Genomic DNA, 27,942 nt, shown 5'->3' with positions numbered 1-27,942 from the left:
TAGTGGAAAAGCTGTATTTGCATTTAGCCATGTGTGTGCGGGTGTGTGTGTTCGTGAGTGTATCTGGTCGTCTGCTGTTGTGTATACGGGACAGTGCAGGCCCTCCTTATCAGGAGGATTTATATACTTTTGATTTCTGTTCATGCGTTGGCAGTGGGACACAAACGCTGACCTCATCTTCAATCTCGTAATAAAACTATCCTCTCAGCTCTTCTCATCTCTCTCTCTATCACAGTTTTCCTCTGTTTGTGCCCCTCCCTTTTATTTTTCTCTCCAACAATATTATTATATTTCCACCTTTTTCCACTTCTGTTTTCTTACATTCACTTCCCCCACCTTCCTCTTGCTTCCAGTAAGCCTCATTGCCCCTCAATAAAAACTGCTGTGTCATAAATTTAGCACACTCACACTTTATGACATAATCAGCACCATAAAGCTCGGTCTATATTTAGCATCGCTCACAGGCGCTGTGGCGGTGGGGTGAAGGTGATGTAGCGCACTGTGTCAAGGCCAAGCTGAGCTACCTGCATTTTTAATGGTACTGATGCTTTGTTATTAGAGGAGGTGGGCATTCTGTCAGCGAGGACTCTCTTGGAGAGAGAACAACACTTAAACTTTTGCCTTTTCTAAACTTATCAATTCAGATATTGCACGGTTCATATTTTACTTATTGCTCTGACCTCTTGTGGGTTGGTTAAAACTTTAATTCAAGTTCAGCACAGCTCATCTGGCAACAAACAACTGCAATGATATTTTGCTGCCAAGCGCAGATTAACAGTTTCAAAAGCCTCTTCTCTGAATGAGAAAAGCTGCAGTAAGCCGGGCTAAAGTTGAACATTCATATTTAACAATGCAGAGCACAAAAAGCGAAGAACAAGGAGCAACGTATCAGACCGCGATAAGTGTCCCGAGAGCGTTTCCATCATCTGGTGTCAGCAGTGACAGCAGTCTCTCAGCGTCATCATCCCACTTTTTGAAGTTCCAGTCTGAGAGAGCTGTCTAAATTGTTGTTTGCTTTGACGGGCTGTTGAAATTTCATAGTGAAGATTTTTCTCATTTAAATTTGAGTCAGGCTGAAGTTGGCCTCCTGGAGAACAGAGCAGCGAGCTTGACGTGCGAGGGAAATGTTTCTATCAGTGTTCCATTTGTTGAACAAGCATCACGCTCTGCCAGTGTTTGGCAAGCTACGCCTGATGCCCTGAGTTGTAAAGTATTTGGACAATGTGTGCAAAGATACAGCACAGTATGCCGGGAACAAGACCAAACATGATGTTTGTGTAGTGTTTGGCAATAGTAGAACAAGTCGAATGGTGGAATCCCTCATATTGAGACACATAGTAAGGGCTACTGTTTGCATGCCGTCAATCATTGAACTAAATCTTGGATCAAAACCCATTTTCGACTATGTCTGAAATGTGAACAACTACCACAGCTCAAACACTACACTATAAACAAGCTGTGACTCACCACCGAGCCCCCTCCTCTTTAACCCCAGAGCCACACACAAACACGCACACACCAATTACACCCACTGAGACACATCAGTACTACTGAAGACACATCTATTGGTTTTGAGGTCAAGAGGTGGAATAGATGGAGAGTCAGCGAAACAAAAAAGCAACACAGGAAAGGGAATAGAGTGCTGGGTAACAATAGCGTGCTGTTTCATATCCAAACACACCTTTAGCATGGTTTCTCAACAAACACAGTTTAGCTCAGTGGGATAGTGATGACTCATTCCCTACTGATGCCCATGGGTCTGGAAAAACACACAAGCAGGGAACCATCTGATGGCTAAAATGATTGATAGGCAGTGGGATAGCTATTGTAATCGTAGTTGCATAACCAAGTACATCTGCAGCAGCATCGACATAAAAGGCCTGCCATGCATGTTTGGGCAAGTCGTGTGTGTTGACAGTTACTTTTCCTCCAGTGCACAGGTGTGAATTTACTTCCTCTTTGGTAAAGATTTTTAACAGAGTATCCGCGTTCTGTGCTAAATGCAGGCCTCCTGCACTAATTTACAGCAACAACAAAGGTGGACTTTGGAAAAACACCCCTTTCTTCAGTTGCCTTATTGTTTATGTTACATAACAGCACTCGTGAAGGAGCTTAAAGGGAAAACATGAGGATCACAACATTATCTAGAGTCTTCTAAAGCCTAATTTGGTTTGTTTGTTTGCCTTCGGTGGGACATCAGTGAAATGAGTCAAGTGATGTTCTGGAGTGTATCGGGGATATGCTTCCTGCTGCAGGCATGAGGAGATTTTAGGTGAAAAGGCACCAGGTGAGTGGGCGGCCTCTCCCTTACCATGAAATAGGTCACATTCTTCTTGTTAACTTCTCGCTTGCTCTTTAAATTAACAATTTGTTCACATGTACGAATAAAGCTTATGTGACAGAGACATTAATCCAATTTAGTTTGTCTACAGATGGTGATGATTTTTCTTGTTTCTTGTAATGGCTGTACCGTTTCACACATATTTGATTTAAATTCAAGATTGAAAATGTTTTTTTTCCCTTCTGTAAGCTAAAGACAAATATTGGAATTTTATTAACTTTTAATTTTGTGGGGCAGAAAATCATTCTTGTTGAACTGACACTAGAATTTGGTGCTCAGAAAATTGATTTATGAGATTTTCAAATGTGGAAACATTTTTTTTCTCTTTAGATCTAGAATAAATACATTAAATCCTTTGAACTTCCCCAAATGTCCCCATAATGTGTTGAAAGCGCACACTTAATCTAAAGCTAGTCAAAGTAATGGGTCATAAGTAAACAATGACTTATTTAGTGGCACAAGCCCAAAAAGTTCCACAAAGCTGGTTTTGTTCCTTGACTTTGCGTGGTACGATAATCGATAAAAATCAAAAAGCTGCAGGAATTACAAATTGCAGTTCTTAAATTATGATTCACCTATTGTGTTAAAAAGTAATTGCCCCCTAAGCCTAATAACTGGTTGTGTCACCCTAGCCTGAACAGCCTGCAATCAAGCTTTTGTGATAACTGGGGAATAATCTGTCACATTGCTGTGGGAGAATTTTAGCCCACTCTTGAACATCAACAGCCTGTTTAAGGTCATGTTAAAGTGTCTTGGCTTATATAGTAAACTCCAAAACCTTCATTTTATTTATTTTTTGAGGCATTCAGAGGTGAACTTGTTGGTGTGTTTTGGATCATAACCCTTGAAGCACTTGAGCTTCAATGGCCAGGCATTCTCCTTTAGGATTTTCTGGTAAAGAGCAGAATTCATGGTTCCATCAGTTACAGCAAGTCGTTCAGTTCCTGAAGAAGCAAAGCAGCCCCAGACCATCACACTACCGCCACCGAGTTTCAATGGTGGTATGATGTTCTTTTTATGAAATGCTGTGTTAGTTTTACACCAGACACCAGCTCAAAACTTCCAAAAAGTTCAAGTTTTGTCTGATCAGTTAAAAAGAAAAAATTTTTACAAAGAGAAACTATTTAGGAACCACAGCAATTCAGTGGGAGACCATGGAAAGTTACAGAGTGATGAGCAGCATAGTCCATAAAAGTCACACTGGTGACTCGATAACTAAGCAGTTCCAAACCTCCTTCAGCACTAACTTCATGGCATTGCTTTCCATGGAAGCACAGCCCCTGTTGGGATAATGTGTAGGTGGCACAGTACGTTTGTTCATTGTCCACGTACAGGCAGTCCCTTCATCGGTCAGAAATTTGACTTTTGTGTACTGCATGTGCAAAAGGGTGAGCTCTGTTCATTATTCACACAGTGACATCAACATGGACAAACTTTCCAAATATCACATTGAATAAGCAAATATATGACAGGCCAGAGTGAGACCAAAGATCAAAAGCTAATATTACTTGCACGTTTTAAATGTGCGACCTGTGAAAAACATTGGACCTTTGCTGTAACTTAGTCAAGCTGAAATTTTTTGCTAAAATGTGTCTTTTGCCATATTTTTTTTTACTTCTTCTAGTTTTAAATTTCTTCTAAGTAGCTTTTATTTACCAAACTAGATTCTTCTGATACAGTTTCTCTGTAGTCAAATTACCAAAGTGAACTAATAGCTAATAGCTTGGAATTCCAAGGTAGAATTCACGATTAGTGACTGTTTGTTTTTCCATTTACCTTGCAGCCCTTGCTTTTTTCATGGCCACTCGTTTTCCCATTTGCAGGACAAGGTGAGCAGGGCTCCTGGTGGTAATACAGGCCACCCTGCAGTCCTGCATAATGACAGCAGCCATACGGTGATGGGAAGTGGGTGTACCACAGGTCTTCAGCCAGCGGACACTTTGGACAGGAGTAAAGGAGGCCTTTCCCCTGAGCTTTCTCCACACTCACTTTCGGGTTCCTCATCCATCTCCGTACCTGCACAGGAAAAAAAGAACAATATTTATTCTAAATAAGAAAAAAAATGCTCTGATCTGACTTATAACATCTCAGTTTCTTCCTCTGTTGTTAAAGGTAACAGCGCAAGATCTCCACAGACGGAAATGTGCATACAGTGCATATACACACACACCTTACCAGCTGCAACTCATCATCAGCTGTTTGTAATCTTATCCATGATTACATGTTGGCTAGAATGAGATACACACAATGCACTTACGAGAGGCACAGATTGTGTCTCCACTCTGCCACACATTAATCAGAGGGGGTGCACTCACACGATGACATATATGTATTACACACACACATGCAAGCACACACAAAGACATCTGATGGCGCAAAGTATGATGTTGAGTCTGTCTTTGATGAAGAATGAAAGAACAGCCTTGTTTGTCTACTCCCGGGTATGTTTTTGGCTTTCGTGTCTTTTTTCAACACCAGTGTTGCTTCACCGATACTTCGTAAAAGCTGAGGAGAACATCAGTCTTCAAGTGTGCTTTTGTGATGAAGTACCACAAGTCAAACCTTCATGCATTCACGTCATGAGCACGTGTTCTAATTATTACCCTTATGCTGTCAACAAACGCAGCACAAGTCGGTGCACACAAGAACAATGCATACTGTACACACCGTGCTCCTTCAGTGACTAAGACCAGAGAAGCACTGTCACTTACAGGAAACACTGGTGTGTTTACGTTTGTGTGTGTGTGAGTGTGTGTGTGTGTGAGTGTGGAGGAAACAAAAAAAAACCTTGGTGAAAGTGGAGAGGAAACCGATAAACAGACAGAGAAACAGAAGGAGATTGACAGTGAGAGGAACCTTGTGAAATTTCATCCTGCTGCGTGACTCGAAAATTTAGAAAACACACACCACAGGGCTGTAGCCTGTGGCAGCTGAGCAGCACAGAGTCCAAAATGCAGTAACACACACACACACACATACAGCACACACGCTGAGATCGAACGCCTAAGTCGAAGGGCGGCCTCGACAGCCTGTCAAGGCATGTCGGGTCGAAGAGAAAACAGACTTGGAAAAACACTCCAGCAGGTCAACACAAAAACAAGCCAGCTGCTGTAGGGCTGCCACAGAAAACGGATGACGCACACCTAAAATAAGAAAGCAACACAAGCTTCTTCACACATCGCGAGTCATGAACTGGCTGCACGTGATTGGAGTTCCATCTAATTACATGAGTTTTCCCTTTGTTGTTTTTGAGATCAGGTTCAAAGAGGTAACGGAATGTGACAGATCAAACAGTGTTCTGTCATACCTGTTGTTCACCGCGCCACGCTGACAGTGAAACTAATTATAGGTGCTGAATCCACTGAATTTGGCACAAAAACACAGTCATCCATCGCTCATTGGAACGTGAAAATGTTAGCTTTTGTTTGGATCACTGAAAAGCTCTGCACGACATCATCGCTGTTACGTATTTGCTCCTGTGTAACAAGTTGTAAATGTTCAAATATACAGTGACAGATAAAAGTACAGTTACATGCAGAATGCAGCTGTATTGACTTTACATTTCTATTCCTTGTTCTGCATGACCCAAGGCTCTGTTTGGACTCATGCTTTCCTTATTATGCAATTAGGATTATTCTGAAGCAATTAGAGAAATAAATAAACCCTGAAGGGCAGCAATAACATCAACCGGGATTCGGGAATGTCCTGCAAGGTTCTGGTTTTTTTTTTGGTTTTTTTTATCATCGCTTGGATGGAGCAGAAGGGAAGCCAAAATTGAAACCATTTTGGAAAAATTGAAAAGAAAAATGTTAAGTTTACATCGATAGATACTCTGTGGGAAATTCATTGCAGCATAGAGCGCCTGTGGGAGTACATGCGTAGTTGTGTGTGTGTGTGGGTGTTAACGCAATCTGTCCTTATTCACTAGGCGATTCATCAGTAATCCACACCATACTGTACTCCATCTGAGCCAGCACAGACATTTTGGACCACTCATATTCTGAGTAAAAAAACAACAACCAAAAAACAAAATAAAAACACAGCAGTGACACAATCAGATCAGATATGTATGTAAATCTATCCAGTAACCCAGCGGATAAGAAACTAATATGAATCAAGAGCTTAAGTGATTGTTGCTGATTTGTTGCTATCTGGGAAGATGTTCGCTGCCTAAGGCTGAAATTGTGGCAACATGAAGTAAATAACAGCTGCAATCAGCCCTTAACTTGTCATTTGAATTATTTTACTACATAAAAAAAAAAAAAAAAAGTTCTGTTGTATCCCCAAAGCAGCAATGTGATTATTGACTGAGTGCATTACCTCTCTTCCACAAGCGGGAAGTAATGTTAGTCATATCCTTCCTGTTATGGCCTGCAGGCACCGCGCGCTGTTTTGTGTTTTGATCTCATGTAAATCGACTGCAAATTATTCAGGGAGCATAATTAAATTTGTTTTTAAGATTGACATGTTTTAGTCAGATTACAGCATACAGTGACTTTTCGAAATCTAACAAAGCTGCGGCAGTCATACACGGTCATTTCTCAAGATGCAATCAAGTATGCAAACTGATTTATTAACGTCTGTGACATGCAATTTACTGATAACTGCCCTGATATGTAATGCAGATAAAAAGCACGTTTTATTTTTGTGCTTGATGTCGAAGTGAACCTTCTGTGCTTGTGTTTAGAAAACAGTACAACATTTGTAAATCACCCATAAAACGAATTATGTGTGTTTTTTTTCTGTTTTGCCCCATTTAGTAAATCTTGCCGCTAGTTTCTTAGGGCTACAACTAATGACTGGTTTACTAATAATTAATCAGTTATAAAACTTGAAAAAGTGTGGTACAAACTATTGTTGTAATATATTCGTTATTGTTTTAAGCGAGGTTTAGGCTAGTGCAGATAGGAAGGGCATTCGGTATAAAACTGGTGCAAAAATGAAATAAGAATGAGCTTTTCATACTGCATACTGGTTGAAGCCTGGGTTGACGATGACTGAAACCAATGCAGTTGACCAGCAGGGGCCCAGTGGATAGTGCGCTACTGCTGAACAAATACAAAAGAGTAGGAGAGGGAGGGAAGGCATGTTTAGAGGCAGTGAGAGAGAAAGAAGGACAGGAGTGTAGAAGCAAGAGTGGGGACTGTGATGGTTTGGACATGTGCAGAGGAGGGATATTGGACAAAAGGATGTTAAATATAGAGCTGCCAGGCAGGAGGATAAGAGGAAGACAAGAGAGAAATTCATGGATGTAGCGAAGGAGGACACGCAGAGATGCTAGGGACGAAGTGATGGAAGGAAGCAGATTATCTGCTGTGGGGATCCCTAAAGAGAGCAGCCGAAAGAAGAAGGAGAACGAGGTGTTGTTCACTTTTGTGTTTAGTTCCCCATTAAATGTAATAACTTAATGAGTACACATTTATTTGTTCAATTATTTATTTAGCTAGAACTTGAGTTTTACAACATATAGCTATGATAGTCTGAAATATGCAATGCAAAGTCTTGCAGATGTTCTGCAGCCCACAGATGTAATTATTCTGCAATTTAACAGTAATATGCAATATGCATAATTCTGATTTATTGACCTCTAGTGAGGGTGACAGTTATAATGTATCCTTGTGAGGTGAACCTTATTAGACAGTGAGACCTAAGTACCGTTTTGAGTTTTGAGTACAGTTTTAAGTGATGCTTTCATAAAAGCCAGGGCACACATTCATTAGACCTACACAAACAAACCATCACAGAAAACATTTAATACGAACCATCAACATTACACACCAGTAATGAGCCTTGTGGCAGCACTGCAGCAGAACCCAGGATATGCTGACTAGATCCTAACCACAGGACCTCTCTTCCACTCAGTGATTTCAACACAACACACACTTGTGGGTCCCGAAGTGCAACAGTGTTTTGGAATACACAAACACGCAAGCAAAAAAAGATAAAAACCTAACACACGCTGTAAACACAGACAAGCAGGGAGTCCAATCTTACGCTTGATTAGAGCAGCTTAGCCTTCACAATGACATCATCTCTGGTTTGCACACACACACACACACACACACACACACACACACACACACACACACACACACACACACACACACACACACACACACACACACTCTGGCTCTGTGTCACCACCTCTCACAGCCAATATGCACAAAGATGCACCCCCACCAAAATGTTGCTTGTTATCCAAACTCACCTTTCTCTTGACAAACTGGAAGGCAGAGCACTTCTTAAAGGAGAAGGCAGTTTTCTCTCCCCCACCTCCACCTCCCACGCCACTGCTTCCCCCTCCTCCTCCTCCGCCGCCTCCTCCTCCCCCATTAACCAGCTTCATGGCCGACACCGGCACACCGCTTGCTTCTGTAGATCCCAGGATGACGGGCAGACTGGCAGACAGGGAGAAAGCAAGAGAAAGAGTTCAATACGGGAACGAAAGCAGGAGTGATGCCTCTGCGATGAGAGGAAGATTTGAGATGCAAGAGGAGAGCGAGAGGCAGCAGGAGGATGCAGATGGACCAAAAACTTGAGGGTGAGACACTGTGATATGAATGAGATTACCTCAAAACCAACCTGTCAGAACAGAGATGAAGACGGGCTGAAGAAAGTGAGAAATTCACAGAAAAGAAAGAGATGGAGAGACAAATACACCGGCTCCTGTTGATGTGGGCAGGAAACAGCATTGTTTACAGCACCCCACACTCAGCATCTCAGTGAATGTCAGCTGTGTGTGAAGTTTACACGTGCATCCACGAGTGTATTTACAAGATGGATGTGTTTAAGCACGGTTCTACAAGTCTAGATGAATGCCTAATTTCTCCATCCCTACCTTTATGCCGTTGCGCTGGCTGGTTTCCCCCGATCCTGCTGCAGCCTGTCTTTTTTTATTTGTTGTTGTCCGGAGACTCCTCCGAAGCCCGGTCCCAGATCAGATGCACCACCAACACCAACAACTCCCAGTTACAAGTGTCCCTCTCTAGGCTAAGCTTACATTCCCAAAAATAGGATGCAGAGAACAGAAGCAAGTCTGAGGCGATGGTGTTGTTAAATAAAGAGCATGTCACTGTGTGATTAGTGGGTGAGCGTGTGCGTCCTCACTGGTGCAAAGACTTGAGGTGCACTGTGGGTGGGTGCACAGAGGAAGTCTCGCGAAGTATATGAATGAAAGCATGATGAAGCGTGTGTGTGATGAGTCCAGCTGCAGTCCTCTGGCTCACTCCGGTGCTACTTTATCAATGAAAGGCTCTGCAGCAAGCAGATGCTGCCTCCCCTCCCCTTCTCTTTCTCTTCCCATCTCTCTCTCTCTGTCTCTCTCCCTTCCTCCAAATCCTTCACTGTTTCCTCATCACCACTCTGCCCTCCCCCTTTTTCCCTCCGCTCACTCATTTTTCTGCTGCAGTCAGGGCTGGCTCCTCCCACTCTCTCTCCCTCCTTCACCTCACCTCAGTCCTCCCTTGTTTTCTCCCCTTTTTTCTTAATCTGTATCGCTGAGGACCAAAGAGGACAGTGACATCCATCACAGCAGGCCTGCATGTGAGGGATAATGGTAGTGAACCACTGTTACTGGCTCTTTTTGATCCAGCCGGACATCACGCTCACACTGACACACATCTCATCCCGTCTATGCATATGCCCTTGCCTCTGTACCAATAAGGCAGGAGCAGTTTAATTTCCTGATCTGACACCCGTGTACAATAAAGCTGAATCACTTTCTGGTTACGCTTTCATGGATGTTGTGTCCTGTAAAAAACAAAAAACAAAGCTGTGTTTCTAGTTGCGAGCTGGCTGCTGCCTTTAAAGTAAAACAATAACACGTGAATTATTAACCATTACATACGCTTTATATACGATAGGCTTCATGGCTTTTCGTGTAGCAATTAGAAGCAAATGTTTACTCACTCTGCTGCACTGATGAGAAAATTACTTTCTACTTGACCTTCATCTCGAAATTCATATTGCTCAACGGCATTTCTAGCAGCTAATGTCAACGTGTGACTTGAATTACAAGTAGGAAGAGCTACAAGGCAGTGTTTTTGTTGACCCACCCCACCAACACGATTACCAGGATTATGTTAGGTTAGGGTAAAGATTATAGGAAGTAGCATCCAACACCTGTTGGCTGCCATATCTCCATAGTAGCATCTTAGAAGGTGGTGTTTTATATACACTTATGACAGAAAAGCCAAGCCATGACTACATGAGTGGGTTTTATTTTAGCACGAATGTCATCGTGCTAAAATAAAGACCTGTGCAGTGAGCGTCAAGATGTCATCACATGACATCTTGACGCTCTTGTTCTTGTACTACTTTTTAAAAGTTTTTATAACTCCAATTTTGTTTCAGAATTTTAAAGCATAATTGGTTGTGTGATATTTTAATTCAATTACATTTTATTTATAAAGTCCCAAATCACAACCCAACACAACAGTCACCTCTTTAAATTGAAAGGTAAAGACCATACAATAATTGAGAGAAAACTTCAACAATCAGACGACTGCGTTTGAGGAAGGCCTTGGTGAGGTAAGGAAAAACTCTCTGATAACAGGAAGAATCAGGCTCAGAGAATGGCAGCCATCTGCTGTGAGCATTTGGAGGAGACAGGACAAAAGACATAAAAATATTACTGTCTAAAATATCAGATGTACACTCACTGCTTTGAACTAATCAGAGACTAACACATATTGTTTTTGATTGTTTGTTTACATAAAAGAGTGCATTTAGAATAGAATAGAATAGAATAGAATAGAATAATCCTTTAATTGTCCCACAAGGGGAAATTTGGTTGTAACAGCAGCCAGAAAGACACATATAGAACAAACAGTACACAGGACACAGAACAGAAACATACACAATTTTTCTGACATATTAAAATTTTTACATTAAGGACAATGGTTACTATAAACAGAGTACTGTACAGTTATTAAATTAAATAAAAATAACTACAGATAAGAGGCAAACCAGGTTGTAGTGCAAATCGGTTGATTAAATTATTGCAGTTACAGCCAGATTAAACATCTATGTTTGTTGGCAGCAGTTCTGATTGTACAGTCTGACAGCTGCAGGGAGGAAGGATTCTTTTAATTGACAGTATAATTGTCTAGGACACACTGTATATAAGAGATGCACAGAATCACTTCACCCATTAGTTAGCAAAGTACTTTATGTGTTTAAAATACCAGTTGATTGTGAAACACACAAGTTTTACTGATTAACTATTGTGTTTATCGGAGAACAATGGTGCAACTGTGTTGAGTGGCTGTATTGATGAAAAAAAAAACATTAGAAAGGAAAGATTAAGAACCAATTTCACCAAAAAACACCTCTGCACTGCGTGCAAATTAAAAGGCACCCTGCTGTACACGTGGCAAGCATTCAGACAAAATGAAACTCTAATTAGGCAGCAAGTGAGTCTGTTTGCCTCAGCTACAAATTGAGAGGGATGCATTTCTTTCTCGGAGGGGAATCAGTGACTGTGCAGAATAATCAAGATCGGTCATATGACTCAGCAGTAATGACACAAAATGGTTAATGATGAAATGAAGTGTGGACTTTACTGGGCTTAGCTTCTACAGATGGAAGGAACATCTGGAAACCTCTGAGCTTTGTTTTTCTTGAATGCCTTCACATTTAATTGGTCTCTAAAATATTCTCTCTGATTGTATATACAGCATAGTTGTTGACAGAGGAAAACAATGGCATGTTATAAAGCAACAGTGGGGAGGGGTTCAGGGTGGATGGCTTTGTCGGCACAGCACTACACTGATTTTTAATAGCTTGTCTGTGTCCTCCTGCTTGTGCGCTCTTGAAGATCGTATCAGAGAGAGGAGACAAATCACACCAGTGGTAATTTAGGTTGAAAGCCTCATATGTAGCACCAAAGTTAAGAGAGATTGTTTATTCTTTGATGTGCATTTTAATATTTGCCTCACTGCATCTAGTCAATAGAAGAAAAAGGGAAGAAGCCTATTCTGGTTTTAAGCATTAAAGCACCAGTGATTTGCTTCACTGAATCCAGTCGGGGGAATAAAGACAAAAACCTAGTTTGCTAAAATATCTCCTCATCCAGAGCTGTAAGGGCTCCAGGGTGCTATTACATAGTCTGACAGCAGCAACAGACTTACATAACCTTAACAGATTCTCACTAAAATATATAGCTGCATGGCACATGAATAATTCTGTGATCTCCCAAAAGATTGTGTGCTTCTCTTATGAATTCAAATCCGACCAATAAATAATTGACAATGGGGCTACTTAAATGTTTCACAGACTTGCCAAAATGAATGCAAAGTCTATAAATTATAGAATTTCCTCAAAGTTATGTGAATGCAGTGAAGTGTCATATACAACCAGGCCCTCCTCCAAAGAGCTTACAGATATTATCGCCTGTGTGGGAGCTGCAGCTCACAAACCCTACATATCACGTGGCGTTCACATGCCTTTTCAAGCATATTATTTACTGAAAGTAATGAGACATTACATTGGAGAACAGCAACTTTCAACTAAAAGCCAAGTGAAGCTGTTTCAAGCCTCTGTGATGGTCAGAGATAATATGCACTTGCGATCTCAGACTGCTAATGAGCTCCACTGGGTATGTTTTGATTGTATATTGAACGAGACCTGGTAAAAGAAAAAGGAAAAAAAAATCTCCTTTTAAGTCTTTTCAGCTACTTTACAGAGAAAAACACCCCAACTTGACTCAAGCAGCACCGACAACACTAAAGAAGTGAGAAAACATTGGGAGCCAATTTTAAACTTTTAAAATGTCAAAAAAAAAGGAAAGAAAATGATACAGTCTTTTCTGGATATGAGAACAAGAGAAATAAACATTAGTAGTGTAATTTTATAAATGGAAATCATAATCAGCATAATATGTATTTGCCTCTTTAGCATAAAGGTTTGTATGCATCTGCAGGCAGTTGATCAGTACTCACCAGACACATTTCATTATGTGCATCTGTTCAACGCAAATATCAGCCAGTCACATGCAGCAAGTCCATAACCTGCTGACGTTCAAACTAGAGATGGCACGATACCACTTTTTTATGTCCGATACCGATTCTGATATCATAAATTTGGATATCTGCCGATACCGATATGAATCCGATATAGTGTTTTTTAATCAACACAACTGTTTTTTTTTAAATATCTTGCTGCATTTTGTATAAGTTCATACTCAAGTTTAAAACAACAACTACACTAAAGCTATTCTGTTATACCTGTATGCAAAAAAAAATATTTCATAGTTCAGCAATACTGATCAATCTAATAAACTTAAACCTACACCATCCTCCCTATTCTGGTATTTTAAAGAGTACTTAGCATAAATATTAAGCAACCTAACTAATAGGGTTCCAACTGCCAGCAACAACAAAAATAAATAACAAAATTGCAGACTGCACAGATGGTACCTTCCCAAAGGAAAAAGTACTATAGCTTACTAGGGTATATATATTAGACTTAATAGTTACTATATACAGTAATGGACTTCTATTCATTTTGCATCAAATTAAAACTTTGGGTGTCAGATAATTATTTATTAAAAGCTAGACATTTTAAATGAGAATAAGAAAGAAAAGTATGTCTTTGTGCCCCCTTTTCCCTGTTAATGCCCTATCGGCCCCCCTGGCTAAACTTTGCTAGATCCGCCCCTGCACAGTTACCAGCGTCAGCTACGTAGAAAAAGATCCTGGTGTAGAAAGTAAATAAATTCTAACAACAGCTTATCAAGCTTAAACGAGCTGCTGTTGTTCAGCCGCTGGTTTCCTCTTTCTGGTGCAAAGTGGGCCAAAAGCAAACTAGAGACACGGACTCGCGACAGAAAAGCCGATCAGCTGATCGTTAAGCAGTTTCATGATTGAAGTAGCAGCAAGAAGAGGCAGTCGCTCCATATATCGCTTGTTAAGCTTGACGCAGGAATGCTTTACAAACATTCAGAGATGGACTTACACACTTGCTTTACTTCTCTCGGGGATAACTTTGTCGGAGATGAAATGCCGGGTTGCTAGCGAAGCTCCAAATGCTATCCAGACCACCGACAGGTCCCGCATGCCACAGCCGCTCTATCACGTGATGCATACTGCTCCGACGTGCTAACGTTCTGAGGCAAGTTACGGCGTGTTGCAAGTTTTGTGAGGTGCTTTCGTGATATTTAATGGATCGGATTACATTTTTTATTTTTCTCCGATATCCGATCCAGTAATTTAGGTCAGTATCGGACCGATACCGATACGTAATATCGGATCGGTCCATCTCTAGTTCAAACAGAACATGAGAATGGGGAGGAAATGAGATTTGAATGACTTTGAAAATGGAGTTTCTGAGTAACTCAGAAACTGCTGATCTTCAGATTGTCTGTGGGGTTTACAGAGAATGGTCTGAAAAAGAGAAAATACTCATTGGCAGTTCATAGAGATGATGTCAGAGGTCAAAGGAGCATGGCCAGACTGTTTCCTGCTGATAGGAAGGTTATAGTAATTCATATAACCACTTGCTAGAACCAAGGTATGCAGAAGAGCATCTCTGAATCTCAACAGAGTGGAAGACCACACCAGGTGCCGATCTTAAACACAAAAAAGAGGATGCAGTTTGGATAGACTCACCAAAATTGGACAATTTCTTTTTAGGATGCTTTGTCATGATATGGGGTTGGTAGGCAGTAGAGTCAGAATTTAGCGTAAACAACATAAAAGCATAGACCGATCCTGCTTCATCTTGATGATTTCAGGCTGCTGCTAGTGGTGTAATGGTATGGGGGATAAATCTGTGCCATATTTTAGGGACACCTCAGTATCAGCTGATCATTGTTTAAATGCCACAGCATTACCTGAGTATTTTTGGTGACCATGTCCATTCTTTTTAAGATCACGGTATTTTAGCATTACATTGAGTTTACTGTACTCAAATGCCTCCATAGTCACCAGATTGTCATGCAATAGAGCACATTTGAGATGTGGTGGAGTAAGAGATTCACATCATGGAAATGCAGCCGACAAATCTGTAAAACTATGTGATGCAATCATGTCAATATGGACAAAAATCTCTGATGAATGTCTCCAGAGACCTGTTGAATGATACCACAAAGAATTAAGGAGTTCTGACGGTAAAAGGATGTTGAAGAGTAACCCAACCAGCTTCTCCGTTTTTGCCCCTGTCCTCTCACTTTTCTCTACTGCATCAAACTCAGTTAATTTCCACTGTCCGCCTCAGCTCTGCTCATACGGTTCCAGGGACAGGCTGACCAGTGACATCAAGTACTGAGCTCATCACTTGGAACAACGCCCAAACCTCGTGACCCTGGCTGCAAGTGCGCATCTTTGCATTGCTTCATGAAACACACTTTCATCCACTGCCTTCTCTCGCTGTCTTCCACTTCTGAGAGGATCCCACTGACTCTGAGTCACTTTCATAAATTAACCATGTTCCTACTTTGCCTCTACAGGCTTCAGCAAGGAGCATGTACAGTGAAAAGTGCTTCAATTTTACACCAGCCGCAAGTTCCCTCCCATTCTGAAAATAGCAACCTTTTTTTATACCATTGCCATAAAGCACACAGCTTCTTCAAATGTGACTTTCTGGGTGTATATGTGTTTCTGTACAGGAATTCATGCATTGCTTTTTTCCCTACTTTTTCTGGATGTGACATTGTTGGCGTATTCTGTACGCAAACTGCAGCATTTGTTAAGTGTGAATTGTCTCAGGAAGCAAAGGTGTTAGAAGACAAGATTATGAAGAAAAGTATATTTTGCAGAGAGAGGTGTCTGTATGTGTGTGTGTGCATATGTGTGGGTGGGTATGTGTATGATGGTATCAGGATGATTGAGAATAAGTGAAGGACTCCCATCTCCAACTAAAGGCAGACTTGTGAGCAAAGTGAGCAAACAACATTCATTTTCCTTTGACACCCATATTTAACTAATAAATAGGGTGATGAACACTATTTTGGGTGTGATTATTTTTGTCTGTCTGTATGTGTATGTGTGTTTCAGTGTCTGTCACCCTTGCTTATTAGGTTTTAGTTTACCTCAAGGCTCTCCCAGGGCCTAAAGTTAAGCTTACTGAATTCATTATTGCCTAATGAGCAGCACGCACACAGCCACGAGTCTACTGTTGGTCCAAGGTTGTGTGAGTGCGTGTGCATATGTGTTTGTGTGTGTGTATTACATGCGTGGGAGGTAACAGTGGTGGTGCTTGCAAGTGTAGAGAGAGGTTGTGAGAATGTAGTGGCATGTATACAGATCCCCCATGTGCCAAATTGTGTGTTTGTGTATTTGTTTGTGGTGCTTGTTTGCCTCGGTACAGTATTGCGTTGGTGTCTGTGTGTGATGGTGTGCGTAGGAGGGAGTTCAGCAACGAAACTCCCAGTGGGATTGACAATACTGCAGTGCTGAGCTAAGGAGACAGAGGGAAAGAAGTAGAGAGGAGAGTGGTGCTCATCACTAAGCTCAGTCAGCTAAAAATATAAGCAGAAAGTCCATGGAAAGTTAACTATACTTTATCTTAACAAAAAATTATGGTTACCTATTGTGAATAAACTGATCCGATAACAGTTGTTTTCTCAGTGGCTGCAGCCTAATGTATGTTTTTGTGCTATAGATGTCCATTTTAGATCACAACCATAAACCCCTTCCCTTATATTTGAAATATATGAAACTATATATAGTCTCATCTGCATATACTATATATACTATATATTTTTGGCATATATCTATATTCTTGAATTAACTTCAGAATCTTTAAATAGACTTGGGGCACAATTATGTTGGGGCACAATCATGAGAGGAACTACCAGACCCCCGTCATCAATGAGTGCCCAGTGGAGAGAGTGGACAGCTTCAAATACCTCGGAGTTCAGAAAGTTTGTTAACTGTTAAACGTCATGACAAACGCAGGACACGAGCACAAACATCTCACACCAGCTGTCAAGCACGGTGGTGGGGGGCTGAGGATTTGGGCTTGTTTTGCAGTCACTGAGTTGACAGTGAACTCTTTTTTTTTTCTTTTTTTTTTTCTTTTTTTTCTAAATGACATCAGAAACAGCAGTATGCGACATTACGTGATGGCAGAGCTTCAGTTCATCCTTTGTCTTTTTTTTTTTTTTTTTTTTTTTTTAAATAAATAGGACAGGGGGAATGAATGAGAGAAAGAGGGGGAGAGAAAGAAAGAAAACCAAAGGGGAGAAGAGACGGTGAGAAGGGGGGGGAAGAGAGAGAAAAAAAAAAAGAACTCCTGGGTCACCTGTATGGAGAAAAAAAACAAACAAACAAACAAAACAAACAGAGGAGACAGCAAACAACAAAGAGCAACATAATAATAGAGAAAACAAAGCACCATCACAATAAACTAGCTAGTCATAGATATCAATATTTACTAAATAATAAACGATATTGTGCAGCACGCAAGATAGCGCACAGTGTGCTTTGAGGCAGCAGCCAAGAAAGCTTTAGTCCGCGTCTGTGAATACCCATGTGTGCATACCTGTGTGCATACCTGTGTGGATCAGCATGCTTGCATTCCAAAGGTTTCTCCATGTAATGATCTGCTAGGGAGTGTGGGGGGGCCACTGCCCCGTCCTCCAGGGCATGAAGCAGGTATGGAGGAGATCAAAACTCCAGACATCCAGAGGCCCCCAGAACACAAGAGACCAAGGAAGACTAACAGAGGGGCAGCCGCGCCACTGTCCCAGAAAGAGGAGAGTCCCAGATGAGGGCTCACTCAGCAGCCACGGAGCAGAAGCCAGGGGGAGTTGCAATGACGCGCCCGTGAGCCAGCCGTGCCTGAGTGACCGAGCCCCAGGCCGAGAGGCCGGGGGCACCCCACCTCCGAAGTGGCCCGAGCGAGCCCCAGGCTCCAGGCCCCAATATGCGGCCGCCAAGGAGTGAGCCGGTGTGTACCTGGACGCCCATCCCCGGACACAAAGAACCACCAACGCACCGATGTCTGAGGGACTCCGCCACTGGCAGGGGAAGTGGTGGTAGGGGGAGATAGGCCTCCAAACCTTGGAGGGCCTAAGATGTCCCCAGAGAGGTGGCGCCTGACACCCAACCTGACATATAGACACAGAAATACAGGCACACACATATACAAACATCCATTCCCACCCTCATGCTCTCATATGCACTTACTCCACACTCAACCAACGTGGAGACAGACATAAAGAGACGCTGTACACACGATCACACTCCCCAAGCGTATTCTACAAACCGGGTCTAGGTACCCTTGCCCCTGGAGGGGGGAACTGCACCCAGACCCAGGTGGTGTTACCCTTTTCCCTGCGGTGGGGGGAGGCAGACCGCCCCGACTCCGCAGCAGCAGGGAGGCCCCACACTCCAGACCGCAGTCGGACGGCCAACTCCTCCTCCTATCCCCCCCGCTCCAGCAGGTCACAGAGAATGGGGGTGAGAGAAGACTCCAAACCTCCCTCCACCCGCTCATTGTAGTGTTGATGCATGTGTGTTCTAAGGTGCATTTAAAACCCAGGAGGGCTTGGAGCTACCTGCCAGAGAGCAGCAGGTAAGCGCATGGTCCCTCCTGCTAGCCCTCAATGTCTACGTGTATTTAACATTGAGAGGTGGGCAACGACGCCAGGGGTGGGGTGTACACCCTGATGGTACTTTGGATTCCGTGTATCGTGCCCACCCCCAAGATCCTATATGTATGTGTAATGAGAGTGTGAGTAATGTGAATGTCTAAGTTGTGGGATAAAATTGAGGCAGAGGCAGCCAGAAGGGGACGGGAGGTGGCCTCCTCTGCACCCTGGTGACATACCCCTACTCCAAGGTCCTGCATGTGTGGGTGGTTGTGGTGGAGCGGGAAGAGGGAGGCAGCTGGAGATGGGGAGGGAAGGAAGGGAGGGGCAAGTGACCCCTCCCTGGGGCCAGCTCCCCCGCTGACCCCAGTAGGCACCCCCATACTCCGCAACCCGCCAGGGAAAGGGGGCCCAGGCCCATCCAGACCGGGGCCCAGCGCAGCAGCGCCTCCCGGCCCCTCAGAGCCCGGGACAGTCCACCCAACCCCACCACAGAGAAAACTGCACCCACCCCACCATCCACTCATCTTCCAGACTACATAAGACAGTAAACGCCCAGGCTGAGATCTTCCTCCACCTCTCCTGTATGTCCCCCTCCTGCAGAGAGAGCCCCTGAGGAGAGGAAAGCTCCTGCAAGATGTGACAATCTTCCCCACCAGTTGAAGAGCCCCCCAGGTGGCTCGATGCACCGGCGGCACCCTGCTCCAGGGCTGGGCCCCCATGCACCCACCCGCCCACAACCCCGGCAACACACCAACCAGGACCCAAGCCCCCGAGGCCCGGCCAGGGCCCCAGCCCAGAGACGGAGCGCCCCCAGAACCTCATGCCCATCCCGGACCCACCCAGGGGCAGCCAGGCTACCAGGTCAGTAACCCACGTCCGTCAGCACAGACCCTCCCCTAGCCCCGCTGCACGCAGCCGCGAGGAAACAGTCACCTGAGAGCAAACAGAGCCCCTAACCGGACGTGACCGCTACCCCGGGTTGAGCCCCCCAAGGACAGTGACAGTGAACTCTAAAGTCCAATGTGAGGTCATCTGTCTGACAGATAAAGCTTGGTCAAAACTGGGTCAAATGTGACAATGACCCTAAGCAGCAAATCTACAACAGAATGGGGCCAGTCTAGGCCTGTACTTCAACATGATTGTAATACTGTGGTGGGACCTTAAGAGAGCTGTGTTAGAGTGGGCCAAAACCTTCCACAACAATGTTAGAGACTGGTAAAGTCAAACAGAAAATAATGACTTAGAAGCTATTGAATCATAGACTTTACTTACTGTAACTTGGTTGTTTTGTTTTGTTTTAAATAAATAATGACACTATAAAATGTAACGTTGTTCATCTCAGCTTGTGTTTACCTTATTTTACTATTGCAATTCCCTGTTTACTTGTTTAAATAAAGGTTCTTTGGAGCGTCTGCAGATCGTTCAGAATGCTGCAGCAAGACTTTTGACGAAAGCTTCTAAATTTTCACATATAACACCGTTGCTCATGCAGTTACATTGGCTTCCTGTTGAATTTAGAGTCCAGTTTAAGATTTTGGTTTTAACTTTCAAGGCTCTTCAACAACAAGCACCACCATATATCATTGAACTTTTACAGCCCTATGCCCCTAGTAGGTCTCTGAGGTCGAGTAGTCAGGGCCTACTTGTCATTCAGTATACGAGACTGAAAACTAGGGGTGATAGAGCTTTTGCTACTGTGGCCGCCAGACTGTGGAATTCTCTTCCTCAGGACTTACGATCCGCTGATTCATTGATTACTTTTAAAAAACAGCTAAAAACACATCTTTTTAAAACTGCCTTTTGCTAACTTTGTTTGTATTTTTGTCTTTTTAATCTGTTATATCTTGTAAAGCACTTTGTGATCTCTATCTAGAAATGTGCTATATAAATAAAATTTTACTTACTTACTTACTTACTTACTTAAGACCTGATAAGGAATATATACCAAAACCAGAGCGGATATTTAATTCAATAATAAAATTAGCAGTCAATAAGACTGTTATCCTCATTTTAGAATTTTAGACTGACAGTGGGGTTAAAGTTAAGAGAGAATTGTGGCTATTACAATTACATTGTGAAAATTGTCACTCGAATAACAAACTGAATTATAGTTAGTGATTTGATTCAGTGTCACTACACAACCATCCACCATCTCTACCTCAGTATATAAAGAAAACATTGCTTTCAGGATTATTACTTAACCTTGGCACTGGAAGTAAAGGTGCAGTGAGGTGCAGAATCATGCATTATGGATTCAATCCCTGGTACCAGAGCTTATGTAAGAAGTTTTATTTCATCATGCATTTCATTTTCTTTTTTTTTTTTTGCATGTATTAGCACACTCCTAGTACCTGAAGTGAAAACCTCAGATGGTTCAATGATAATGATGATTAATAAATCATCATTCTACAACGAGAAAGATTATTCACAAGTGGAAAATAGGTTACAGGTTAGGTGAATTAACAGAAATGTTTTACACTAAAATGAAATCCAATGCGACTACAGCACCATGTCCTTAAAAATGAACACAGAGCCGAGTCACCCATCATGTTAGCCTGATGCAAATAACTTATTTCATTTTGTCCAACCCACAAGCCCATTAAGTGAAGGAGACAATCCAAATTTTCACCTTTTTACGATCACTTCAGATTGATTGAAGACGATGTACTCATTTCACAAGTTTAAGCAGAGCGGGCTCTGGTATGTTACTGTGTACACTGTAAAATACCAGAGAGATCAAGGAATCGCAGCAACCAACACAGATCTGGGACACAGATAGTCAGACTGCATTCTAAAAGCAAAGTGAAAGTAAATAGCAAACTTTCTGCGCACATTTGCAATCACTGAAGATTTTCTGTATAGCTGGAGTTTGGGCACGGGTGCATCCTCTGCATTTCATATCAAAGGGAGCAAAGACACAAAACAAGTTTAAACATTAAGTCACAATCTATTTGTCAACTTACTTACAGCAATAAGTAAGTAAGTTCTAAGTACATACTTTTTGAACAAATCTATATCTGCTGATGTTACTCAGCATTAACAGACATAAAAAACTGAAAAAAGGCATTTTTATATTTGAATTATTACACAGTGCAGGTAACTGTAAGTGCTAACTGTCAAACATGATAATCACAAGTTTAATGCAGGTCTTAAATGTGAAGTTTGTACATTACAGTATCAATCTTATTAAAGAAGAAAGGGCACAAATAATAAATAAAGACTTGCCTATTTAGTTACTGATTGGTCTAGATGACATAAACTACATGCAGTACTCACAGTTCTCCAGTGCAAGGCTTGCTGCTCATGAGCATGGCATCTGTTTTTGCTCAAATAGAAATAATCTAAAAGTATTATTTAGGTGGCGTTGATTAGCATACGAAGCTAAAAAGCTAAAGCTAAGGTAAAACTGTAGCTTGCTAGCAAATTTACATTTGTCTTTGTTCAGCATTTATAGGTCGAGACTGTCAAACTGTAAATTCAGAGGAAATGTAATGCCCTGAAATGTTGTCTGCCAAACAAACAGAATAATAGCTAATTAAATTTGTTTTGCAGAAACATTTCGACTGGACTGTTAAGCAGCAATTCTTTTAAAAAGCTGTTTCTTATTGCATACACATAACTGCAACTCACTTAGTGGGTATGTTGCCATGTCTTTGGTAGTGCATATTCTCAAGTCATCATTGCTTTATCTTCTGTTATAGTGTGGTTGTATCACCTGACACTCACGCGATGTGCATCACCTGATGACTAGCTGTGGTACGTGATTTGGTATGTGATTTGTCTAGTGATGTTTGCGTGTCCCATAGAAAGTGAAGCATTAGGCAGTATAATTATACACAGACAACTTGAAGCTCTCTTTTTGTTTTTAATTCAGCATGTTAGAAAGTTGAAAAAAAGCCAACATCAGGGTGTGTGTGCAGCACGTATTTTAACAGCTACTGCACATACCTGTGTAATGCGTACTGGAGAATGTCAAGGAACAAGCATCACATGAGTTTAATCAGAAGGTTTTCAAAGACATGGCATGCGGAGCATTTGGCTCCAATTTTTAACCAGGTGTTTTAAGTTTTCATTTTCGACTTGTATGACCTGCAGCTGTGAAACTTTGTTCATGTGATAGAACAGGAGCAATGCCGTGCAAAAAAGCAATGTGTTCTAGTCTATTGTTTTCCCTTTAAATAAATGTAATCATTTGCACAATGGTGAAAACATCATATCCTGAGTTACTCTGTGGCTGCAACCCTGATTTAGTGAAGGTATTGTCTAATGTAATTTACTTCTCTCTCAAGTTATTAACTATATGTTTATTAGTTGAATCAGAAGTAATATTAATTATTAATAATTGGTTATTATTATTATTATTATTATTATTATTATTATTATTATTATTATTAAATTGCTAATCACGAAAGAGTGACTATTACTATGACTCACGTATATTGTGTGTCTTCCTTTGCAGGAACTATTTTTCATCAGGGTGTGTTACATTTTAGCTTGCAAGGCAGTTGGTTTCTAGCAAGATTTTCACAGTGGGTAAGTTCAGAACAGTGTTCTGTGTGGGACTACTAACCAGTACAGTCACAAATGCACGGCACGGTTTCAGTGTGACAGTTGACAAAGGTTCTAATCACCTGGCAGGTATTTGTCAAACTGCTTGCAAGGCTCCTTCAGCAGAAAATGTCCTTAAAGAATCGGTGAGAATCATGTACATGCTAACGACATAGCTGGCCACTTGTTAGCTTGGAAGCACCTCATAAAGAGGCAGATTGTTACTCCTCTGCTCATCATATGCTTTGGTTTGTTGGTCAGATTAATGCTAGATTATTGTAGATGGTAACAGACAGATCCTCCAGTCACCTTTGTTCCTTTTGGAAGTTCTCGGCCTTTTCCAAATGATGCAATGGACGATTTCCCAGGCACTGCTGTGCAACAACCAATCTTTGGGTTGCACTTTGTGATAAAATAAGTAATGTTTTTTTATTTGTTTTGTTGTTCATTCACAACAACAGGATCTACAACACACAACTTATTGGTTATATTATATTTCCCTTAAAATTGACACCAATTTTACAAATTTGGAATTTAAATATGATCAGTGCTGATAATTAGTCATGCATCATGAGGGAGCAATTCTCTTATAGATTGATTTTAGTATAACGCAGGGCACATTAACCATAACCGAAACTGTGTTAGTTCATTACAGCTTGTGACTTTGCTGCACTGCTTTTTTTTCTTTGTATACTGTGTTGCTTGAGTGCAATCTCGTCGAAACAGGAGCAAGATAGACACATGGTACGAGATACCTGAGCAGGTGATTCATGTGGTCCACAGATTGAGCAGGGTGTGTCCGGTATGAATTCAAAAGAAACATCAAGTTCCCTTCAGACTTGATGTGGAACAAGGAAAGAATGTGGAACAGAAGGTTATCATTTGCCTTTCTGATGTGATCAGGCTTCCAATATAGGACTAAAGAAACAGTTATTATGGTGAGATTGAGTGATATTTTTGTAAAAGACAGTTTAATTCCCTTCCTTGTATTTTTTTCCTCATTAAACTTTAAAATATTCATCTCTCTCTGTATCTCTTTCCCTGTTTAGCAGATGCTGTGTGACCTTTTCAGTAATGCAATCCTCAAATGAGTGATTGACAGGAATACGCCTGGAGACTTTGGGACATTATTACCTGCTTACACACATGCATATTTGCATACCAGCTGATGAGTCATGCGTCTCCGAGGACACAGATCAAGAGGCATTTAATCAGATCTTTTCTCGATACTGATCATGCCTGAAAAACACAAAGGTTCAAGTAAAGCCTGCCCTTTTGTTTGCTGCACATATAAACTCCAAATCTGGTGATTTCACTTGAGCTAACAGATGGTTTAAACCTATTGTTATAGTGACCTGATGCGTCTTATGTAATTTATATGAAAGGCTAGAGCAGGATGTTCAGCATCAGGATGTGTAGTCAGCCTTGTTAATGATAATCTCCACACTTCCTCTTTAAAAGCAGGTTCTGGGGATTTTTCAGAATCAGATCATTGCAAATAACATAAAGTATACTACGTTGTTGTGGTGCGTTATACATTACAGAAGGTTCCAACATTGCAAGGTGATGCCTCATCTGCATAAACTCCACCTCTGAAGATGTGCCATCTGCCACAGCATAAATTAATTTGTTTTGGGTGCATGAAAAATGACACTGAGCTTGGTGAGCTACCCCTGTATAAATGAATAAACACATTAAAATCATTTAATTTGTAATGAAAACACAATGTCAAGTTTTTGTAACACAAATTTTGATTTTTGATGAACTTTGTAACTTAATAGTTACCAATGTGGCATACAAAGCAGGCTGTAAACTTTCGCACTAGATATGAAAGTTTAATTCTTTTCAGGCATATATTAAAAACTGAATATATCTATCTATATACAGAGCTATAGAATTAGATATTCATTCTTTTGAGGTCATATTTAGATCATCTTGTCTAATGCATGTACTGCATATGTTGTTTTTTGTAGGTGTTTTGTGTTTTTTTCTTTTTAGCTTGCAGTAAATTTTTGTTTAAAAATCGTGTGCATTCATAAAAAATACTGGATTTTGTGATGTCTTTTTACAGCACACATCTGGCTCACAGCTAACAAAACAAAGCACCAATCTGTCTGTGAAGGTTCTCAGTCATCCAGGTCATCGCTCCTTAGACCACCAATCCAAATTTATCCTGTGTTTAATACGTTTCCCATTGTAATTTCTTCTACCATATATGTCCATGCCCAACCTTTAATTCTCCCCATGTCCCTACTCTGTCTCTCCCTTTGTAGCAGCTGTGGAATTCCATCCTTCTAGGAACAATGAGAAGCATTGACTTCAGAGGACCGATCAAGCCGATGACTCTCAGATAAGGAAGTCTGCAGGAGCCACGGGGAGCACACAGACGTACAGGAGCACTATTTACAGACGTGCTTTGTTTCTGTCTTTTGTCTCTCGGGCTGCTCGTGGCATGCCAATCATTTCCCTTTGTCCCATATGTGCCATGGATATGAAATCACAGTTTATATTTACTGCCCCTTATGGCAGATTTCATTCTGTGTTGGATAATCATTACACAAATCACAGGTAACCAGTTTTACCCAGCTATGCAATTTTATGATTAATATAACTTTTGGATAACTTGTTTAATCATGAGGTAATTCATTTTTTGGATTTGGATTTTAAGGGAAGAACCAGAAGCAGAGCTGGTTAACAGAATTGGGTAACCTGCTATTATTAATATTATATAATGAAATATATTTTATCTTATTAAATATTTGAATGTTTTCAAATATGTAATTGTGTTATTATCTCATTAAATATGTATGACTTTCCATCAGCGTCCAATGTGTCAAAATCAATTTAAAATATTTAATAAATTGCATCATTGCATAAAATAATAGCTTAAAACATCTCACTTTAAATAGAATAGGCACACAATAAATAACTCATTGTGATTGGACAAGATGATGTTAAATTTCAGTTAATGAACTGATGCGACGCAACACACTAATTTGACGGTTACACTCATAGACAAAAGTATTGTGTGCTAAATAGTATGTAGTAATGATAATATAAATGGAGGGGTAAAAATATTTTGTTGACATTATCAGGCATTTAATTATTATATATCCTACTGTTACCTCATGAGCTATAGTGTTATTTAATATGGGTTATTGAACTGTATAGTGCTTTTCTACTCTACCTGAGCACTCAATAAATGTATAATAATATAATAATAGTATAATAAGTTGTTCCCTAAAGACAACTGGAAAAGTGCAGTTTTAAGCCAGGACTTATTTGATCTCCCATGGCACCACTGAAAACAATGGTCGACATATTTACGTCTATAATCTGCACACTTAGTGACACATATGATGTCAACCTACTCGTGGACTCTTCTTGCCCAAATGTGTGTCCTTTATTGTCCATTTCCTGCACAAGCGGTCAGCTGCTTCCTATCTGGCGCCACACCAATGACCAGCCACAGACCCCCACATCGCCACGGTAGCACTATTAGGGAGGGTCAAGAGCGGAGGGAGAAAAGATGGAAAACGCTGATAGGAAGAAACAGGACGTTCCCTCGTTCACAGTTGAGCTAGTTGCAGAAACTGCAGCATGATTTTGTGGGGCGACACGCGCTCCACCACTGGAAAAAAAGGTGTGGGATTGTGTCACAGACTGAGTTTGGGAGCTGAGTCAAAAATCCAGAAATAAAAAATGTGGACATCATCACAAACAACTGTTCAGTCTTGTTTGAGATCACTGTTCAGCCAAGTTTGTTGGTTATTAACTCATCTTTTTGTGTCAAAATTGCAACCCGATCTCCCAAGCGAAGTCCAAAAGATTTTATTTCTGCGAGAAAATCTCGAGTCAATGTGCCTGTTTTGGCTGTAAGGCAAGAATTTCAGTTTCATCACGAATGCCCTCAACATGTACAGAGACAGAGAAAGAGCGAGAAAGAATAAAAAACAGTTCAAAGTGAAATCCTGATAGATTCTGAGAAAAGATGCGGAGAGCCAGATAAATGAAATACAGGGGATGGTGCTGGAGGGGTGAGTAGATGTGAGAGGAAAGAAAAAGATGAATATAAAGAGGAGGGAGAGATGAAGGCACAGGAGAGGAGAGACAGGGAGATCTGACAGGGCGGACAGCTCTCTTTCATAAAGAGCATTAGATATGAGCCTCAGTCTGTCTCTCCAGGGGATGTGGTGTGGTTTGTCCTTTTTTCCCCCCACCACACTCTCACACAGAGACACACACACACACACACTTACTTATATACAGTGAGCTGTCAGTAGAAGCTAAAGCTGTTAACCTAGAGCAAACAAGCAAAAAACAAAGCTACTGAGCATTCTGATACATAAAAGTCATAGTTTATTTAGCACACAACCCCAAACTAATTTAACTTAACACGTGGATTAACTTAAGACTTTGATGCAAACTTAAAGGTGAAAACGCCCTCGTATCAATTGCAAATGTCAGCTTTTGGTACCAGTTCCCTCGCATCAACATCTCTCTCCCACTGACACTT

At 41.3% G+C, this 27,942-nt stretch overlaps 1 protein-coding gene and 1 long non-coding RNA gene across 2 annotated transcripts in view; one reads left to right on the top strand and one right to left on the bottom strand.

Annotated features, from left to right (window-relative positions):
• sgk1 (serum/glucocorticoid regulated kinase 1) overlaps positions 1–9,800 on the bottom strand; it is a 35,845-nt gene extending 26,045 nt beyond the window's left edge. Inside the window, exons 1-3 of the mRNA XM_026194208.2 lie at positions 9,180–9,800; positions 8,550–8,739; positions 4,118–4,357 (exon numbers count right to left, since the gene is read on the bottom strand). Of these exons, the coding sequence (XP_026049993.1) occupies positions 4,118–4,357; positions 8,550–8,687 (378 nt within the window). The 5' untranslated portion in view covers positions 8,688–8,739; positions 9,180–9,800. The remainder of the gene's footprint in view (positions 1–4,117; positions 4,358–8,549; positions 8,740–9,179) is intronic.
• LOC145420713 (uncharacterized) lies at positions 1,861–7,193 on the top strand. Its single transcript, XR_013902035.1, has 2 exons — positions 1,861–2,287; positions 4,165–7,193. It is a non-coding gene; the product is annotated as an uncharacterized LOC145420713 (long non-coding RNA).
• Positions 9,801–27,942: the final 18,142 nt, after the last annotated feature.

The sequence above is a fragment of the Astatotilapia calliptera genome, chromosome 15, assembly GCF_964374335.1.
Source record: "Astatotilapia calliptera chromosome 15, fAstCal68.1, whole genome shotgun sequence".
NCBI lineage: Eukaryota > Metazoa > Chordata > Actinopteri > Cichliformes > Cichlidae > Astatotilapia > Astatotilapia calliptera.
Note: the sequence above shows the minus strand (reverse complement) of the source record. Positions and strands in the feature narration are given on the sequence as shown.